Source organism: Lepidochelys kempii, chromosome 1 (genome assembly GCF_965140265.1).
Source record: "Lepidochelys kempii isolate rLepKem1 chromosome 1, rLepKem1.hap2, whole genome shotgun sequence".
Lineage (NCBI taxonomy): Eukaryota > Metazoa > Chordata > Testudines > Cheloniidae > Lepidochelys > Lepidochelys kempii.
Genome location: NC_133256.1, coordinates 334,934,345 through 334,951,338, shown reverse-complemented (window position 1 = coordinate 334,951,338; position 16,994 = coordinate 334,934,345). Strand labels below are relative to the sequence as shown.

Sequence of the window (16,994 nt, the reverse complement as noted above, 5' to 3'; positions counted from 1 at the left end):
TAAGATGGAGAAGAGTGTAGAGCAGATCAATTACAGTGATTGGGACAGTGGTGTAATATTGGTGGAAGGGAAAGATGACCTGAGTTTCACTTGGAAATGTAAACAGATTCAACACCCCATAATAATCCCCCACACAACATGCAGGGGTTCAACTCCCAGAATATTTTTTTTGTACACAGTTGCTTACTCTAAGGTGAATTTGCCATGAACATGAGTGTAGTGGAGGTGTGAACATATAGACTCCAAATGGAGAATCAGGTGAGTTCATGCTTTCAGTGGGACTCTTCGCATACATTAAGTGCCTTGCTAATTTGGGGCTTGGGTTAGGATATACCTTTTCTGTGGGATCTCTCCTGCCTTCGATATAAGATGTAGGAATTACATCTAATATCATGAGGGGTTAAACCACCATGCAGGGAAACATCTTACTAATGTCCAAAATGCCTAGTCAGCCAGTTCAGATGTGAAGTTACACTATGCACACCAATGAATAACAACAGAGGGATGGTGAAATAAAAGATGTCCACTACTGGCTTTTAAGTTATTCATGTGTATCACGTCCTCCCAGATGCAAAGCTGACAAGTCACCTTACAATGCCATCAGAGTTCATTGGAGTCTCTTTTCCAACAACGTGCAAGTTGCATATCCTGTTAATACTTCTGCATTCCTCCACTCCCAAGGATAGAGGATAAACCATGATGCACACATTTCCCCCCTCTGTCCAATGTTTTGCTCCACTGAATGTTCAGCAACAGCAGGAGCAATCACTGGACTCAGGGGGAAAGACAAAAAGGGAATATTGATGTATTTCCCCGCATAAAGGTGGAAGCATAGACCAGCAAGAGGCAGAGGTTGAAAAACTGTTGTAGAGAACTTAGAATGGCACTGACAACATAGCTTCCAAACCTACTGTGACACTAGACATATTTCTATGATAGAGTCTCAGAAGAGGATTTTTGTTCTTCAGGATACTGGAATTCCATGTTGGGGACAGTCAGTGTCTCTATGTTTGAACTGTAGTGGTCCTTGAAAACCAAACGAATAAGCTTAACAAACTTCCCTGATAAAAGTTTCTATTTACCATTAACATAGTCCTATATTATCTCTTTTGTCATCATTCAGTGCTGATCAGCATCCTTTCCTCAGCACCGAATCGATGTCCCTAGCATGGGTGCATGTATAGGACCCTAAGCTGTTGGAGGTGTAACGTTTTAGAGTAGATGGATATATGTGAAGACCTGGGCAAATTCCAGTTGGGAATCAATATGGGGGAAATTCACTCCTGTGCAGAAGGCCAGTGCAGGGCATAAGTGCCACTTATGTCCCCACCCAGCCCTCAGAAATAGGGGGTAGGTAGGACTTAAGTGGCACATACGCCCTGTGCCAGCCTCCTGTACCAGGGGAAATTTCACCTATTGTGTCCTCCTGAAATTGCTTCCGGTTCTATTGGGTATCATACACCTCACTTCTTGTCAGGTTGTGGTGTGCTATTAAACAAGCCCCACAATTTAGCCTAGAGAAGTGGTTACATTTCCTAGGAACCTAGGAATTGCCACACTGGATCATTTCCATTAGCCAGCTAGGCCAGTGGTCTCCAACAGTGGCAAGTGCCAGCATTTTGTGGTGAATGGAAGGACCAACATCTGTGTGGGCCAGTAGAGTATGAAACTCTCATTGACTTAAAAAAGAGTTGTGCACATGCATCTGAGAACAGAATTTACTCTATTATTAGAAAAGATTCTAAAGTGGGATCCTTTTGGATAAAAGGCACTATATAAATATAAGCCACTGGGCTAAATGTAGAGGTGACATAAATGGTGGGTTAGATTACATGTTCGCAAGTGGAAGAGTGGGCTTGGAGCCAGAAAAACAACCCACAGGAGGGGATAAGGAGGTGCAAGATAAAGTGGGGTAGGGCCCTCAGTATGTAAGTTACATCAGTTTACACCCACTAATCAATGTGTAACTTCCACTATCATTTGTATCACTTCTGCATTTGGCCCTGTGCCATTATTCCTATGCATTAAGGAGTTGGTTGTTTAGGCCTTAGATGGCATCCTAATGAGCCTACAAGTTTCCTCTGCTTTACGCCCCTCACCCTTGAAGGCCCAACATTGCAGACACCATCTTTCTGGCTAGTTAGTAATGGACATGTTTTCCTTTGTGGCCCATCAATGCTGCATCTCAATTGACCAGATGGTTTGCTATTGACTTGACCTAAGACACTCCATCCCTTTCAGGGCTCAGCATGTTCCTGACCATTGTTCCGTTGCTAGTGCAAAGTGTGGGCGCAGTCAGGTCAAAAAAACATTCCCATGTCTCCATCATAGTGTGAGAAATTGCAGCTGAAGGAACCATCTTGTAGATGTTTCTTTTGCAAGCTCTCTGCTTCTGATTCCTGAGCGCAGCCCTTCCTTGGAGAAGTATAGTATGTTAGCTAGTTAAGTCCTTGTATAAAATACGATTTCATGGCAGGAAGAAGGGAGAACAAGGAAATGACTCACAGGATAAAAGCTATGAAATATTATATTCCATTATTACCAATATCTGCTAATAAAAATGCACTGATGCTAAACTAAACTCTGTTTGAAATGCTTTATACATGTTTAAAATGTGTATCAAACAAACAAACAAACAGAAAAAGAAAGACACATTGTCCAGATCCAATTCCCACTGTCTATAGTGGGAATTGTGTGGGAGGTCAATTTCAGAACAATGATCCTACATAAAATATTCCTGCCTAGCCACTGTGTAGAGCTGGTTGCTTATTAAATTTGCTTTCGATAGATACAGGTAGTCTAATGGCTGGTTCTGAGTGTATACGACAGATGGTCAAGCATTTTTCAATGCATTTTTTAATGTTTTTTTATTTTAAAAAATGCTGATTTGTTGAAACTAAAACTTCACAAATCATGGTTGGGATTGATGAATTTCCCAACTTAAAAAATGTTGAGAAAAAAGGTTTCAAAATTATTAAAATGTTTTGTTTTGACATTTTTTGGAACAAAAAGTTCTGGCTATCTTGTCTGAAACAACTATTTGTTTAGAAATTTAAAATAAAATGTACGAAAAGTACTGAAAGTAAAATGAACTGTTTTGAAACCATGGAAATATCTCCTCAAATGAAAACATTTTTCATTTTTGGGTTTAAAAACACTAGTGAGAGTTTGAGATTTTATCTTAATTTGAGGCAGGAAAAAAATGTGAACTCTTGAAAACATTAGTGGGAGGGGAAAACCATTTCCAGGCCAGCTCGAGTGAATAGTTCAATGGAAGCATTCATCAACATTCACATGAATAATAAAGGTGAATTTGTTATAACAGGACTCCCAAACCTTTTTATTCATTCTCATCAAACTTCCATACAAGTGACTTTTTTATTCACAAGAATGTTTGCAGAAAACGAAAATCTTGTGAATATTTGCACAAATGTGCTAAGATTTGTGTTACAAGTGTTCGCATGGGCACCTCAGAATTGCCTTGATTTCCCATCCCCTATTTTTTAAAGTTCCCGTTTTTCAGCCAGGGAACAGAAACAATGTCATGGGACTTCACTGACCAATCATACACTAGGAATAAGGAATAAATAATAACTAAAGACATAGCTGAAAGAAACGACATATAGTCTGAAATAGATTCACATAAAATGTTCTGAAAATTTTCAAATAACAAATGTCAATAGGGTTATTCCTGATTTACACCAATGCTTTTGAGATCAGAATTGGAGATGTTAAAATAATGAATATAAATACTAAACTAGTTTATAAAGTAAGCAAACTATATATTTAAAAATCTAAATATCCAACAAAAACATGCAAAAAATATATATGCAAGACTACCTTTCAACCTGCCAAGGCTCGCACGCGGAACGCAATGTGAGATGCAGACAGACCCAAAATAAGGGACATAAAAATGACTCAGGCAGGAAACTTAAAATGCTGCTGGGTTATCCTTTAAGTGTAAAGGTCCCTTTCCATAATCTCAGTTTCATGATGCTGCATTTCTGATGTAAATAATACCCACCTACAAAAGTGAGGGGACATCAAATTTGTGAATGACCAACGTTCTTCCAAATGAGCGGCCTGGCTCTGTGTGCAGGGATGGTATGCTAGCAGTATATGAGCACTAACAGATACAAATAAATCATCAACTCAAACAACTCATTTTCTGTGGACTTGATCCAAAGACCCTTCGAAGTCAATAGGAGTCTTTTGGCTTTGCACCAGGCTCTTATGGAATAACTGCCCTCCATAAGAGGTGTAGTCTTCCCAATCCCTGTGTATGCTGATCTCATTCCTCTCATTAACCATTGGAACAATTTACAAAGGGTCATGGTGGATTGTCCAGCACTGACCATTTTAAAATCAAGACTGGATGTTTTTTTCCTAAAGATCTGCTCCAGGAATTATTTCGGGGAAGTTCTAGGGCCTATGTTATACTTGAGGTCAGACTAGATGATCACAATGGTCCCTTCTGGTCTTGGGATCTATGAATCATCCTTATTTAATCATATCCATTACTCTTGTTATTTGGGGACCAGATTCTGTCACCCTAACACCTATCAAATAGTGCCTTATTATACACATAACCCCATTGACTTCACTGCGACTATGGGTAGAATGAAGTACTGAGCAAGTGTGGCAGCATCTGGCCCTTTTTACTGGTTCATGATCCCAAATTAGATTGTAAACTCTATGGAGTAGGACACAGAGTCTGGCTCTTCTCACACAGTGTGTTTATTCCATTTAAACTCAGTAGTGTTACTTTGTGTGGAATCAGACCTACTCCCTCTTTATCTATGTGTGAATGTTGTGCACATGTATGGTGCCACAGAGATAATAAATAATATAATCCCATTGAAATGCTTCTCTCTCCTCTTGCTCTGGAAGCCAATGAAGTTGCAGAAGTGAATTTAGTGATTTGAAGATGAAAAGTGCCAGATGAGTGTAGTTGCTAGTCTGAATCTCTTCTTTTGTAGAGTCTTTTGACATTTAGAATTCAGGATGATATTTGCCAGTGAAACAAAAGATGAAATAATAATAATAATTATAAAACATGCAGTAGGCAAAACATAGCAAGCCTGTGATTTAGGGAAATTAGGTTACTGAGCCTTCTGGCTCTCAGATATGTGATCTGAAAGCTGAGAACATTGTTCAGTTTTTCAGACATATGTGCAATGCTCAATAAACAGAGTGCCAAATTCTGCCCTCAGTTACACTCCTGAAAGGGCAGAGTATGCCCTAGAGTTTATAACATCTAAAGGTTACTTTATCAATATGGCCAAGGCAACTGAAGAGAAGTCACAAACCAGGCAGAGAATATTTATATTTATATTCAGGATGTATTTTTGACCAGCTCAGCCGAAACAAGTTGTGGGAAATATAAATACTCAAGTGAAGGAAACTGAGATCAAGAGCTGTTTGCTGTATCAGAGACTTCAAAGTTCAGTCATCTAACTATGTTGCTATTACCATTTTGGCTCTGTTGCTGTGTTTTTGGTTTCTGCAGACTTTTTAGGAATGGAGGCATGCTGGGTGCTGTCCAGCTGCAACATACTCCCCAGAGTCCTTTGAGAATTTTGAAGCATTGGGAAGAAGTATCTTTGCTGCTCGGTATCTGTGTAATGCTGCATGTTCCTTCTTTGTTGAATAGGGGAGTTTAGTGTTCATGCCAGGCAGCAAGTTGGTGGCATCTGGAGACAGACATGTTTTGGCCCAGATCCTCAAAAGTATCTAGGTGCCTAACTCCCACTGAAATCTGAGAGTTTGTTCATAAAGCAGGTATGGCATAAGCCATGGCAATGAACATTGCCCGACCCACTGTGCCTCAACCTTGACTAGCAAAGATTACCTGAAAGGGTAAGAGGGTAGTTCAGTCTCCAGTTCCATTCAGTCCTTGTGCCTTTTGCTCACATTGTCAAGGAAGCTACCCATTAGCGCCAATTGTAATGGCAGTTTTTTATGGTGGGACTGGATTAGTGGACAGACACCACCAATTCAATGTACGTGGGCCACTGAACGGCTATCCCATCATAAGAATGTTTGGTTATCTGTAACCTAGATTTGATGGGACCTAAAGATGAAAGGGTCTGCATGGCATGTGCAATCCATTAAATCATCCAGTCTCAGCGCTACAGTGCATAATACAAATGGCATGTAGGACACTGTGGCTGTCTCTTGGTTGTACACCATGGCCATTCACTATAGCCAGATCCTATAGCCAGATCCTATAGCACTATAGCCAGATCCTCCAACACCAACATCCCATGACTCAACTGATTGTGCTACAGGGGACTGTGACCCAGGGACATCTTGGTGCAACTTGGCAGAGGGGACACACTGGATTTTACAATGATCCCTTAGGTCAGACTGATGCAAAATAATTCACTAAAGGTGGCATGGGAGGTCTCTACCAAGTAGCCCACTGATCAGCATAATCCTGGCAAAATGTAGGTACAGATAATATTTAAGGAGTTATGCATCTATACTGAAAATTATGTTCTTAAACATGTCTCAGACAGGTTCTTTTCACACAAGGGATAATAGACGCCTATCTCCCTGTCTGGTCATTGTGTACTGGGTGCGTCACAATGGAGGCCTATTTGCATACTGAGCCAGATGCTGATTAGAAGATTGCAAAATCTACAAGAAAGGAGTATACAGGGGAAAAAAAACCAGCAGGGAGTTTATCCTGTTTATGAATGAGGACAAAGGATTGTTCTGATATATCTGGCAGTGCAGACAGCCTGGATCTTTCACCAAGGAGGCAAGCAGACACAGTGACTTGCCTCATGAATGGAAGATCACAGCCAAGTCTGGCGGTAAAATGCTGGAAAGAATTTGGGCGAGAATTGCTTTTTAAGACATGAAAGTATCCATTTAAGCAAGTCTAGGTTCTAGAACGCGTGCTATGGTTTTATTTTATATGTAACCATTTGTTTCCAATACTTCTACTTGCTATTACTTGAATCTCTGTACTTTGTTATATAAACTTTTACTTGATTGCACTATAAACACATCTAAGTGCTGTGTGTCAAATGCAGTCATGCTCTGTGGTGAAACTGGTAAGCTGGGGTGTACGGTTTCTTTGGAAGTAGCAAATCTGTGGATTCTGAAAATGTCCAGTGGACCAGGGGCTGGAAATTCCGGGGAGACATTCAGACACTGGAGGTTGGAGTGAGCCTATTGCTGATCTGTCAAGACAGAGCAGGGCCTGCTTAGGCCTAGAGGAGAGTGTTTGTGTTGCCCGTGGCCTTTAGAATTGGGTAACTTTAGCTTTTAACAGTTTAACCTATGATATACATCTGGGATTACATATAGTAGAAGTAGAGCCATGTGAAGAAAGGATTTTTCAGTTCACTGGAAATTTCAAAACATTAAAAAAAATCTTTTCTAGGTAGACTGAAAATGATTTTTTTTAGAAATTTTTGGTGAATCGAAAAGTTGAAAAACATTGTTTCAGGTCAAATATGTTTTGTTTCAACAAAATAAAAACATTTCATTTTTATTTTGAGAATTTTAAAACATTTGAAAATATTTGAAAATAAAATGGAAGGAAATTTTGAATCAAAAAGTTGTTTCAAACCAAAAAAGTCAAAATGTTTCATTTTGAAAGTTTCAAAAGAAACTTTTTGATTATTTTGTATTTTTTAAAAGAAACAAATAATTTGGTCAAATAGGCACATGGTCGTGAAAGAATTTGATGTCACCGAATCTGCATTTGAAAAAAATTTCACTCAGCTCTTAGTAGAGGGCAATGGTGCACATAAACCCCAGACATCCCACAGTCAACCTGTGGAACTCTTTGCCAGAGGATGTTGTGAAGGCCAAGACTATAACAGGGTTCAAATAAGAACTAGATAAATTCATGGAGGATAGGTCGATCAATGGCTATGAGCCTGGATGGGCAGGAATGGTGTCCCTAGCCTCTGTTTGCCAGAAGGTGGGAATGGGTGACAGGGGATGGGTCACTTGAACCTGTTCTGTTCATTTCCTCTGGGGCACCTGACTTTGGCCACTATCAGAAGATAGAATACTGGGCTAAATGGACCTTTGATCTGACCCAGTATGGCCATTCTTATGTTCTCATGCAGCTTGTTACAATATAATTTTAGTGCTTGTTGAAGAGAATTTACTCCGTATTTGCTTTGGTTTTACTGATCATTGATAATCATCTTTAGCATTTTTTTGATTAGCAAGTCCTCAGCCTGAGTTCTTAGCTGCTGTTGCAAGCTCGACCGTCAGCTCAATATAATGCGTATGTTCTTTTCACAACCCCCCAAAAGACAACAACAGAAGACAGTCAAAAGGCTCTTGAGCTCTTGAGGCTAAGGAAATTTGACTTGGACCACAGGATTCTAAATAAATTGCAGAGTGGGGGTTGTAAAACTTTGTTGTGCTCAGAAATGAGCATACATCCTGTGGCCTTAAGACTATGAGAGAAGGGAAATAGCTGAGTGAGCTCTCTGTTGGCATCCAATGGGCAATACTGAACACTAAGTATTATACTTCTGTTTTCAGGAGGGATTATGGGGATTATAAAGATCAGATATGGAGTCAGTCTTTGCCTTTATGGGACCCCAGCCAACAACTAAGGAGTGGGTAAGGGTGTGTGTATCTATATATATGAACTGGGCTTTGAGTTCTCCAATCCAACTACTGGCGGTGAGCATATGGATATAAATTACTCTTCCCTCTACTCACACTGGTGGAAGCGTGGCATGAGAGATTGAGTTATCTCCTCCCTCTGCTCATGCTGCTGAAAAAGGCTAATGTGCAGTGATATTTAAGGCCCAAAGGGATCATCTAGTCTGACCTTCTGCATAACACAGGCCATATATCTTCCCTGTATTAATTCCTGCTTCATGTCCAACAACTGTGCTTGAACTTCAGCAGATCTTTTAGAAAAACAGCTTGTTTTGTTTTAAAAATTGCCAGTGATGGAGAATCCACCACAACCCTTGGTAAACTGTCCAGTATTTAATTACCCTCACTATTCAAAATTTGCCCTTTATTTCTAGTCTACATTTGTCTAGGTTCAGCATCCAGCCATTGGATCTGCTTATACCTTTGTCTGCTACACTGAAGAGCTATTACCAGATTTCTGTTCCCCATGTAGGTAATTATAAACTGTGATCAAATCACCCCTTACCCTTCTCTGAGTTAAGCTAAATAGATTAAGCTCCTTGAGTCCATTACTATAAGGTAGGTTTTCTAATCCTTCAATCATTCTCGTGGCTCTTCTCTGAACCCTCTCCAATTTTTCAATATCCGTCGTGAGGTGTGTACACCAGTGCTGGACACAATATTCCAGTACTGATGGCACTGATGCCAAATACAGAGGTAATATAACCTCTTTCTTCTCTTTCCCTTATTTATACATCCAAGAATTACATTAGTCCTTTTGGCCACAGTGACACATGGGAGCTCATGTTCTGCTGATTATCCGCCATGACTTCGAAATCTTTTTCCGAGCTGCTGCTTCCCATGATAGAGTCCCCCATCCTGTAAGGATGGAATTTATATATTTCTCTTTTGTACAGTATTGACTTTAATCAAAAAAATTCAGTGTCTCACAAATGAACTAAGTCACACAAAAACTCTCTGAGGTAGGCAAATGTGTTATGTTAAATTTTACAGAGGGGTAAGCAGAGCCTCAGAAATGATAAACAAGTCAGTGACAGAGTTAGGACTAGAATGTAGGAATCCTGATGCCCAGTCCTCTGTTCTAACCATTATACCATACACTAATTCCTCCATACTGTGTTTTATCTTACATATTCCTGATATGCCTTTATTGTTTTGCTATTGTCACGGGGTTTGGATTGCAACTACATATATTGATGGTGTAAGTTACATATAGTCAAACTGGTGTTAGCTGGCATATATGAAGATGCAACTTACACATTTTTTAAAAACTGGAGGTGTGTAATAAGGATCAATATTTGGGTCTTTACAGGGAGACAAACCATGAATATCGGCTGCCTACTTCTATGCCTGCATGGCTTGTCCGTCTGTACTGCAGGCTTTCAGCACAGATGGTGAGTTCTCCCTAACAACTCTAAAGTATTCAATAACTATTTGTTTCAGAGTAACATCTGTGTTAGTCTGTATTCGCAAAAAGAAAAGGAGTACTTGTGGCACCTTAGAGACTAACCAATTTATTTGAGCATGAGCTTTCTTGAGCTACAGCTCACTTCATCAGATGCATGCCGTGGAAACTGCAGCAGACTTTATATATACACAGAGAATATGAAAAAATACCTCCTCCCACCCCATTGTCCAGCTGGTAATAGCTTGGGGTGGGAGGAGGTATTTTTTCATATTCTCTGTGTATATATAAAGTCTGCTGCAGTTTCCACGGCATGCATCTGATGAAGTGAGCTGTAGCTCACGAAAGCTCATGCTCAAATAAATTGGTTAGTCTCTAAGGTGCCACAAGTCCTCCTTTTCTTTTTGCAAATAACTATTTGTGTGTGTATTTGTGAATATTATTATTGTCCTTGTTACATTTCTTTCCTGATTCTTTTGGAGAGTCATGAACTATTAATAAGGCTAAGGAAACTTCAGCATTCAGACTCTGACTTGGCACTAGTATAAGTGCTGTGTAAGTAAGTTCCACACCATCCTCCCATCCCCACTGGGATGCATTTTTGGATGAGTCCTTTGGAAGCTATTTTGTATTGCAAACAATGTAATCCCAAATGCTGCTGCAATTGATCTGCCCTTGAAATTCCCAGAGTACAATGTGTGGTGTATATATGGAATGGATGCAGGTAGAATTTACATAGCCTGTGACAAGATGAAGCAACAAGCCTCTGATAGGTCCAAAGGGCAGCAGTGTTAGTGATATTTGCAAGCTGGTAGTCAAAAATGCCATGTAATTGTATTCTGAAAGATTTCTAGTATCTGGTAGAGTTTGTATTAATCTCACACCCAGAGCCTAACAGCAACTAGTGAAGATCATGGGTGAAATCCTGGCCCCATTGAAATCAATAGCAAAACTCCCCTTGACTTCAATGGGCTAGTATTTCACCCATCCCAGTTTATAACTGAGAACTGACTCCAAAATAATAAGAGTTAATCAGATCATACAGCAGGTGCAGCTCATTGTTTTTGATAATACCAGTGAGAAATCTCTGCAATAGAGCCAGTAGGAAATCTTTTGACAAAATGTTTTTTCATCTGAAAATATCAGTTCACTGAAACTGAAACTTAATGGGAAAGGCTTGATTTCAATGAATTTCCTGTTGTGAGCAATTTTTGAAAAAAAAAAAAACTTGTAACATTGTCAAAACATCCCATTTTTACATTTTCAAACTGAAATGTTTTGTTTAAAAAATTAGGTTAATTTATAGTATTAAAAATCAAAATAAATGTTTTTTGATTAACCTGAACCAATTTTTTTTTCATTTTCAGTTAGTGAAAATGTCTAAGATTTCAACTTTTTGACCCAATTCAGGATGTGAAAATTTTTGAAAATCTCGAAAATGTTTGCAGGATGGGAAAACTGTTTCCCACCTCACTTTAATTTGTGATCTTGAATGTGATTAGGTAACAGTTTATTACTCTGTGATGTTCAACTCTATTAGTAGCAGTATGTGAATTTAATTTCGTAAAAGTAACTATAGTTTAACATAAATGCTTGCTAATAATCTAAAGATCGTGAATTCTGCACTGTCACTGGTGAGCTGTTATTTAACGGAGTCGTCTGACTGGGTAGTAGAACTAGTTTGATGAGTAACTGCACATCACTGGGAGTAAGGGATTCACAATCTGGCTTAATTAACGAAATAAATAGAAAACATTCTGCTCACGTTAAAAGGGGGAAGATTTGTATTTTCCCCTTTCCATTAGATTTAAAACCTAAAAAGATATCACCACTGTGCTATTTCCTGCTACACATAACATAATAAATAAATAAAATATAATCACAATGCATTGGGATTCGGTGCATATATTATCTATGTGCTTGTGTGCACGGTATGTATTGATGTGTTCAGGAGGGAACGAAATAACACATGCAGCTATCTAGTGGATGGCCCAATCCATTGTATGAACACTTTTAGGAACAGATTTTTGAAAGCTCTCAGCACCCAGCTGCTCCCAATGAGAACACTTCTCATTCTCTACGAGAAATGCTGTCTTCTGCTGAACTCTTTTGAAAAACTGGTTCCAGCTGTGGATGTTGAGCACTTTTGAAAATCTGGCCCGTGAGGCCTGAGCCAAAACCCAAGAACAGCTCCAAACCTTGGCAAGGTTCACATCCCGATCTCAAGTTTGCAGGTGGAGCCTGTTTTCTTGACGGTCCCACCAGTCTGGGTCTTTACAGGGAGACAAACCATGAATGACTCCTGGGGCCACGTGTATTGTATTGCACTCGCAATACCTCTTGGTTTCTCTCAGGCAAACTATAGCAGCGTGTTCCCTTGGCATCAGACAGGTCATCCACGCAACTCACTTTAATAATTCATACAAATGTGAGTGTGATCTATGTGCCTAAGGAGGGAGATAGACATATAAAACCAAGGAATTATAATACTGTACTTTCTATTTGTTTGCCCTCTGGAACTCCTTTGTCTTGTTATGGTGATATGTTAATAGAAGACTAACCAGTGCCAGTGACAATGGTGAGGCAGGTAGTGAGCTGCATTGTGAGCACAGCTAGTCCCCATGAAAATGTGCGTGTATCATTATCACATTATCCACCTTCTGCCACCTCCTTACATTAGTATTACCGAGGTTTTGGCATTTTGTAAGCAATTTAAATGGCAAGATCTGTAGAGCTCGGCTTCAGTGATGTCCTTAACAACGTGCATAGTCAACTGGACTTCTCACATGCGCAGTGTTATGCCTGTATGTAAGTATCTTATTGCAGCAGGGACTAATGTAAAGAGTGTTTCTTTACTCTCGCACCTACCACAAAGGGGACCTGATCCCTATCATATAAGTGATAAATAATATAAGAATAATAAAGGTATTTAACTTTTCCAATCTCGTTAGCAAACATCACACACTGCATGCCACAAAGAAAAGCTCTCTTTTACCTGTGAAGTTAACTTTCAGTAGGTAATCTTTATACAGCTTCTTGCCATCCAGAAGTTTCATGGCATCACACAGTTTGGTAGTGTTGGGGCACAGTGTCCGTTGCATTTTGTGCAAGGCGTGGGCCATTGCATACACAGCATTCACCACAAACATGATCTTGGATTCCTGCTCGTAATTGGAACTGTTGATATTTAAGTGTTTGTCACAAGCTTTTCTGTGTGGTTTTCTGTTCTGGAGACTGCACTGGAATTTTTGCTCCCAAAAGTCCCTGAACCAGGGATTGCGATGATTATTATAAGGATTGAGGCTTTGGAAGTACCGGTCAAACTCTTTAACTGGGTGGGAAGCAAGTTCCAGGGTTATTGCTCCATAAGCTACATGCTCGTTGCCCTTGACAACGCTCTCCTGGGCCCCCCACCCGTCACTGGCGACCCATGTAAAGGAAACATTGAATCGGTTAGCGGCAGCAATGAGCTCCCGAGAGTCATCGCTTCTCATGAAGAGCACGACCACTCTTGCGTTGGGTTTCTGGAGCAGCTCTCTGATTACACTGTCATAGGACTTCCTGATGTTGGACCTGCCAACCTTCTCTGAGGTGGCAATGCAGATGTTCCGGAGGCGAGCCTCCTGTTCAAAGGCTTCGATCCCTGTCTCTCCGTAGTCTCCTTCTGAGGCCACCGTTGATACGTAGGTCCAGTTGAAGAACCGTAAGATCTCGGCCATTGCTTTTGCTTGATAGAAGTCGGGAGGGACTGTCCTTGCAAAATAATCGTAGCGGGACTTGTCACTCAGCTTGGCGCTGGTGGAGGCATAGCTGATCTGGGGGATCTGGAATAGCCTCAGCAAATTTGCAACCTGGAGGGAAGAGGGAAAAGACACATTTTACTGGGTGGTAATTATGAATTTGAACCAAACATACCTATGAAGTGCCAAACAATGGCTGTTCCAGTGTGCGGTGCCCTGGAGGAGACGGGGTGTCTAGCAGAGGCTACAGGTCCACTCCTGTCCCTATCTCTAGTGGGAGCAATGCACTGGGGGGAGCCTGATGTAGCAAAAGTCCTGCTGCCCCATTCACTTGCCCCAAGTCCTTCTGGGGGCATAATGGGCTGTAGTCACTGCTGCTGCATATGGGCTGGCTCCATTGGCTTGAGTAGAGTGGTGCCCATCTACACCAGAAGAGAATTCAACCCAGTGCCACCAGGACCATTGTTTGGTTGGAGCATATCCAATCTTGGCATTTATACTGGTGGGACTGGAGTGTCCTGCCCCTGCACAGTGTGATTCAGTTTTTCAAGGGCCTAATTAGGCACGTGACTTAATATCCCAGTATGCTCGGAGCAGCCTCCAAATTAATGTATACAACGCCTCCTCCAAAGAAACTCCTGAAGCCCCATCTGTTCGCTGACACGCTCCAGCTGCAGTGACGCCCTCCCACCCTTTCCCTTTCTTTACTGTATTGTGCTCTTTGTTCTGTATTGTTCTAGCCAGTGCTCCCCCCACAGGGTGGTGACCTGTTATTTGTTTGGCATGGCTCTCCTACTATACAGTGCCATGTTCTCCAACAGTGCTATATAAATAATAAATAATATTAATAATCCCTAATTGCACTTGCTGGGAGATTTATGCTGTGCAATGTACTGCTTTTTTATACACTGCCATTTCCCTTGCTAGTGGGCAGTTATTACACGTAAATGTGTTTCGAACAATCTATCCAGATTGCACGGGTAGCTATGAGACAGTGTTGCTCTTGGGCTGAATCTGGAAGGAGAAGAGGAAAGATATGTTCTTCCTTGCTGCCATGTCTTGCTGGTCAGTTGCAGTGGGTCTCATGTGACTGAAAGGGGGTAGATCTGTTTCCACCGTGTGCTAGTAATCTTGAATAAACCAAATTTAAAGTTTCTAGTATAGCCAGTCTTGGAATATGGCTCAATAAAAATGTTAGAAGAATTTTCCTAAAACAAACCATACCTATTAAATATAAATCAATAAATGGCATAACCAAGTCACTTCAGATTTTGACCCCAAGTTGTCGTCTGACCACAGTCCACCGTCAAGAGATTGCAAGTGCAGTGGACTTTTGAGAAATTTAGAGGAAGGATATTTGTAACAAGAAGGATGGCTAGTGTTGCGATTAAGGTTGTCCTCTAGGACTTTGTAGACTGAGGTTTAATTCATGTGCTACCACAGAGACAGCCTGCGTTTACTGTCTGGACTAGATGCAGAGTGGCGATTCACAAAGACAAAGGAACACCAAGAGAGTTTTCAAAGCGGGAGGTGGGGGGGCTAAGAGACAATAGCCTAGGATTGCGTAAGAGCAGAAGATTAGTCCAAATGGTTATCCATTACAAGAGGAGGCTCTGTGTCAGGGTGTGTGTGCGTGCATGCGCTTGGCTCATGAACAGTGGATCCCAACTTTGTGGGCTGGACAAGCACTGGAAGAACTAATAGTTGAGTGAGAAATACCTTATTAGACAGGAAAGTACTGTGACAGGGTCAGGCCAGATGGCTATAGGAGTGTGATAGAAGGCAGATATATTAGCCCCAGGTTAAGTAGGTCCCCTTTCCCTGGGTAGGGTAACAGGGAAGGTTCCAGAACAATTAGGAACTTTCTGGAAACAAGGCAGACCCACTGATCAGAACACCTGCAGCCAATCAAGAAGCTGCTAGAATCAAGTAAGACAGGCAGGCTAATCAGGGCACCTCGGTTTTAAAAGGAGCTCACTTCAGTTTGTAGTGTGTGAGTGTGAGGAGCTGGGAGCAAGAGGTGCAAGAAGCTGAGAGTGAGAAGGTGTACTACTGGAAGACTGGTTTCAGAGTAACAGCCGTGTTAGTCTGTCTTTGCAAAAAGAAAAGGAGTACTTGTGGCACCTTAGAGACTAACCAATTTATTTGAGCATGAGCTTTCGTGAGCTACAGCTCACTCCATCGGATGCATACCGTGGAAACTGCAGTAGATATTATATACACACAGAGACCAGCAGGAGAGTGAGTTTGTGTGGGGGGGGGGGGCGGAGGGTGAGAAAACCTAGATTTGTGCTGGAAATGGCCCAACTTGATGATCACTTTAGATAAGCTATTACCAGCAGGACAGTGGGTTGGGAGGGGGTATTGTTTCATGGTCTCTGTGTGTATATAATGTCTACTGCAGTTTCCACGGTATGCATCCGATGAAGTGAGCTGTAGCTCACGAAAGCTCATGCTCAAATAAATTGGTTAGTCTCTAAGGTGCCACAAGTACTCCTTTTCTTTTTACTGGAAGACTGAGAAGTACAAGCATTATCAGACATCAGGAGGAAGGTCCTGTGGTGAGAATAAAGAAGGTGCTGGGAGGAGGCCATGGGGAAGTAGCCCAGGGAGTTGTAGCTGTCACGTAGCTGTTACAGGAGCCACTGTAGACAGCTGCAATCCACAGGGCCCTGGGCTGGAACCCGGAGTAGAGGGCGGGCCCGGGTTCCCCCCATTCCTCCATCCCCCCAACTCCCTACTTGATACTGGAGGAGTTGACCTGGACTGTGGGTTCCATCAGAGCGGAAGGTCTCTGGACTGTTCCCCGATCCATTAGGTGGATCAGCAGAGACTGCAGAGATTGTTCTTCTTCCTTTTCCTCATGCTTGCCAGTGATGAGGCTAACTGAGTGAATGGCAGATCTGAGCCATGAAAGTGGCCAAACTGAGGGCTGCCATGAACCTCTGAAGAGAGCAAATATGCCAATAAGCGCAGGACCCACCAAGGCAGAGGAGGAACTTTGTCACAGTACTTTGTTAATAAGTACAGGCTATAGATTGTGTTTTATGTTTTTCATTTACTTGTAATCTTATGTTTCCAAAACCTTTTATTTGAATCTTTATCTCAAGCTCTGTTAAATAAACCAGCAGGTGGGTTGCACTGGTTCCTCAGAGGCAGAGGATCAGTGTACTTTGTGGGCACCCAGAAGACAGGGGATTGGA

The 16,994-nt window shown here is 41.3% G+C and overlaps 1 protein-coding gene across 7 annotated transcripts in view; it reads right to left on the bottom strand.

The window, feature by feature from the left end:
- The window catches only part of GRM3 (glutamate metabotropic receptor 3), a 151,732-nt gene that overhangs the window by 27,211 nt on the left and 107,527 nt on the right, over positions 1-16,994 (bottom strand). For all 7 annotated transcript variants that reach the window (XM_073328672.1, XM_073328668.1, XM_073328666.1 and 4 more), the window contains one exon: positions 13,047-13,902. In XM_073328672.1, the coding sequence (XP_073184773.1) occupies positions 13,047-13,902 (856 nt within the window). The remainder of the gene's footprint in view (positions 1-13,046; positions 13,903-16,994) is intronic.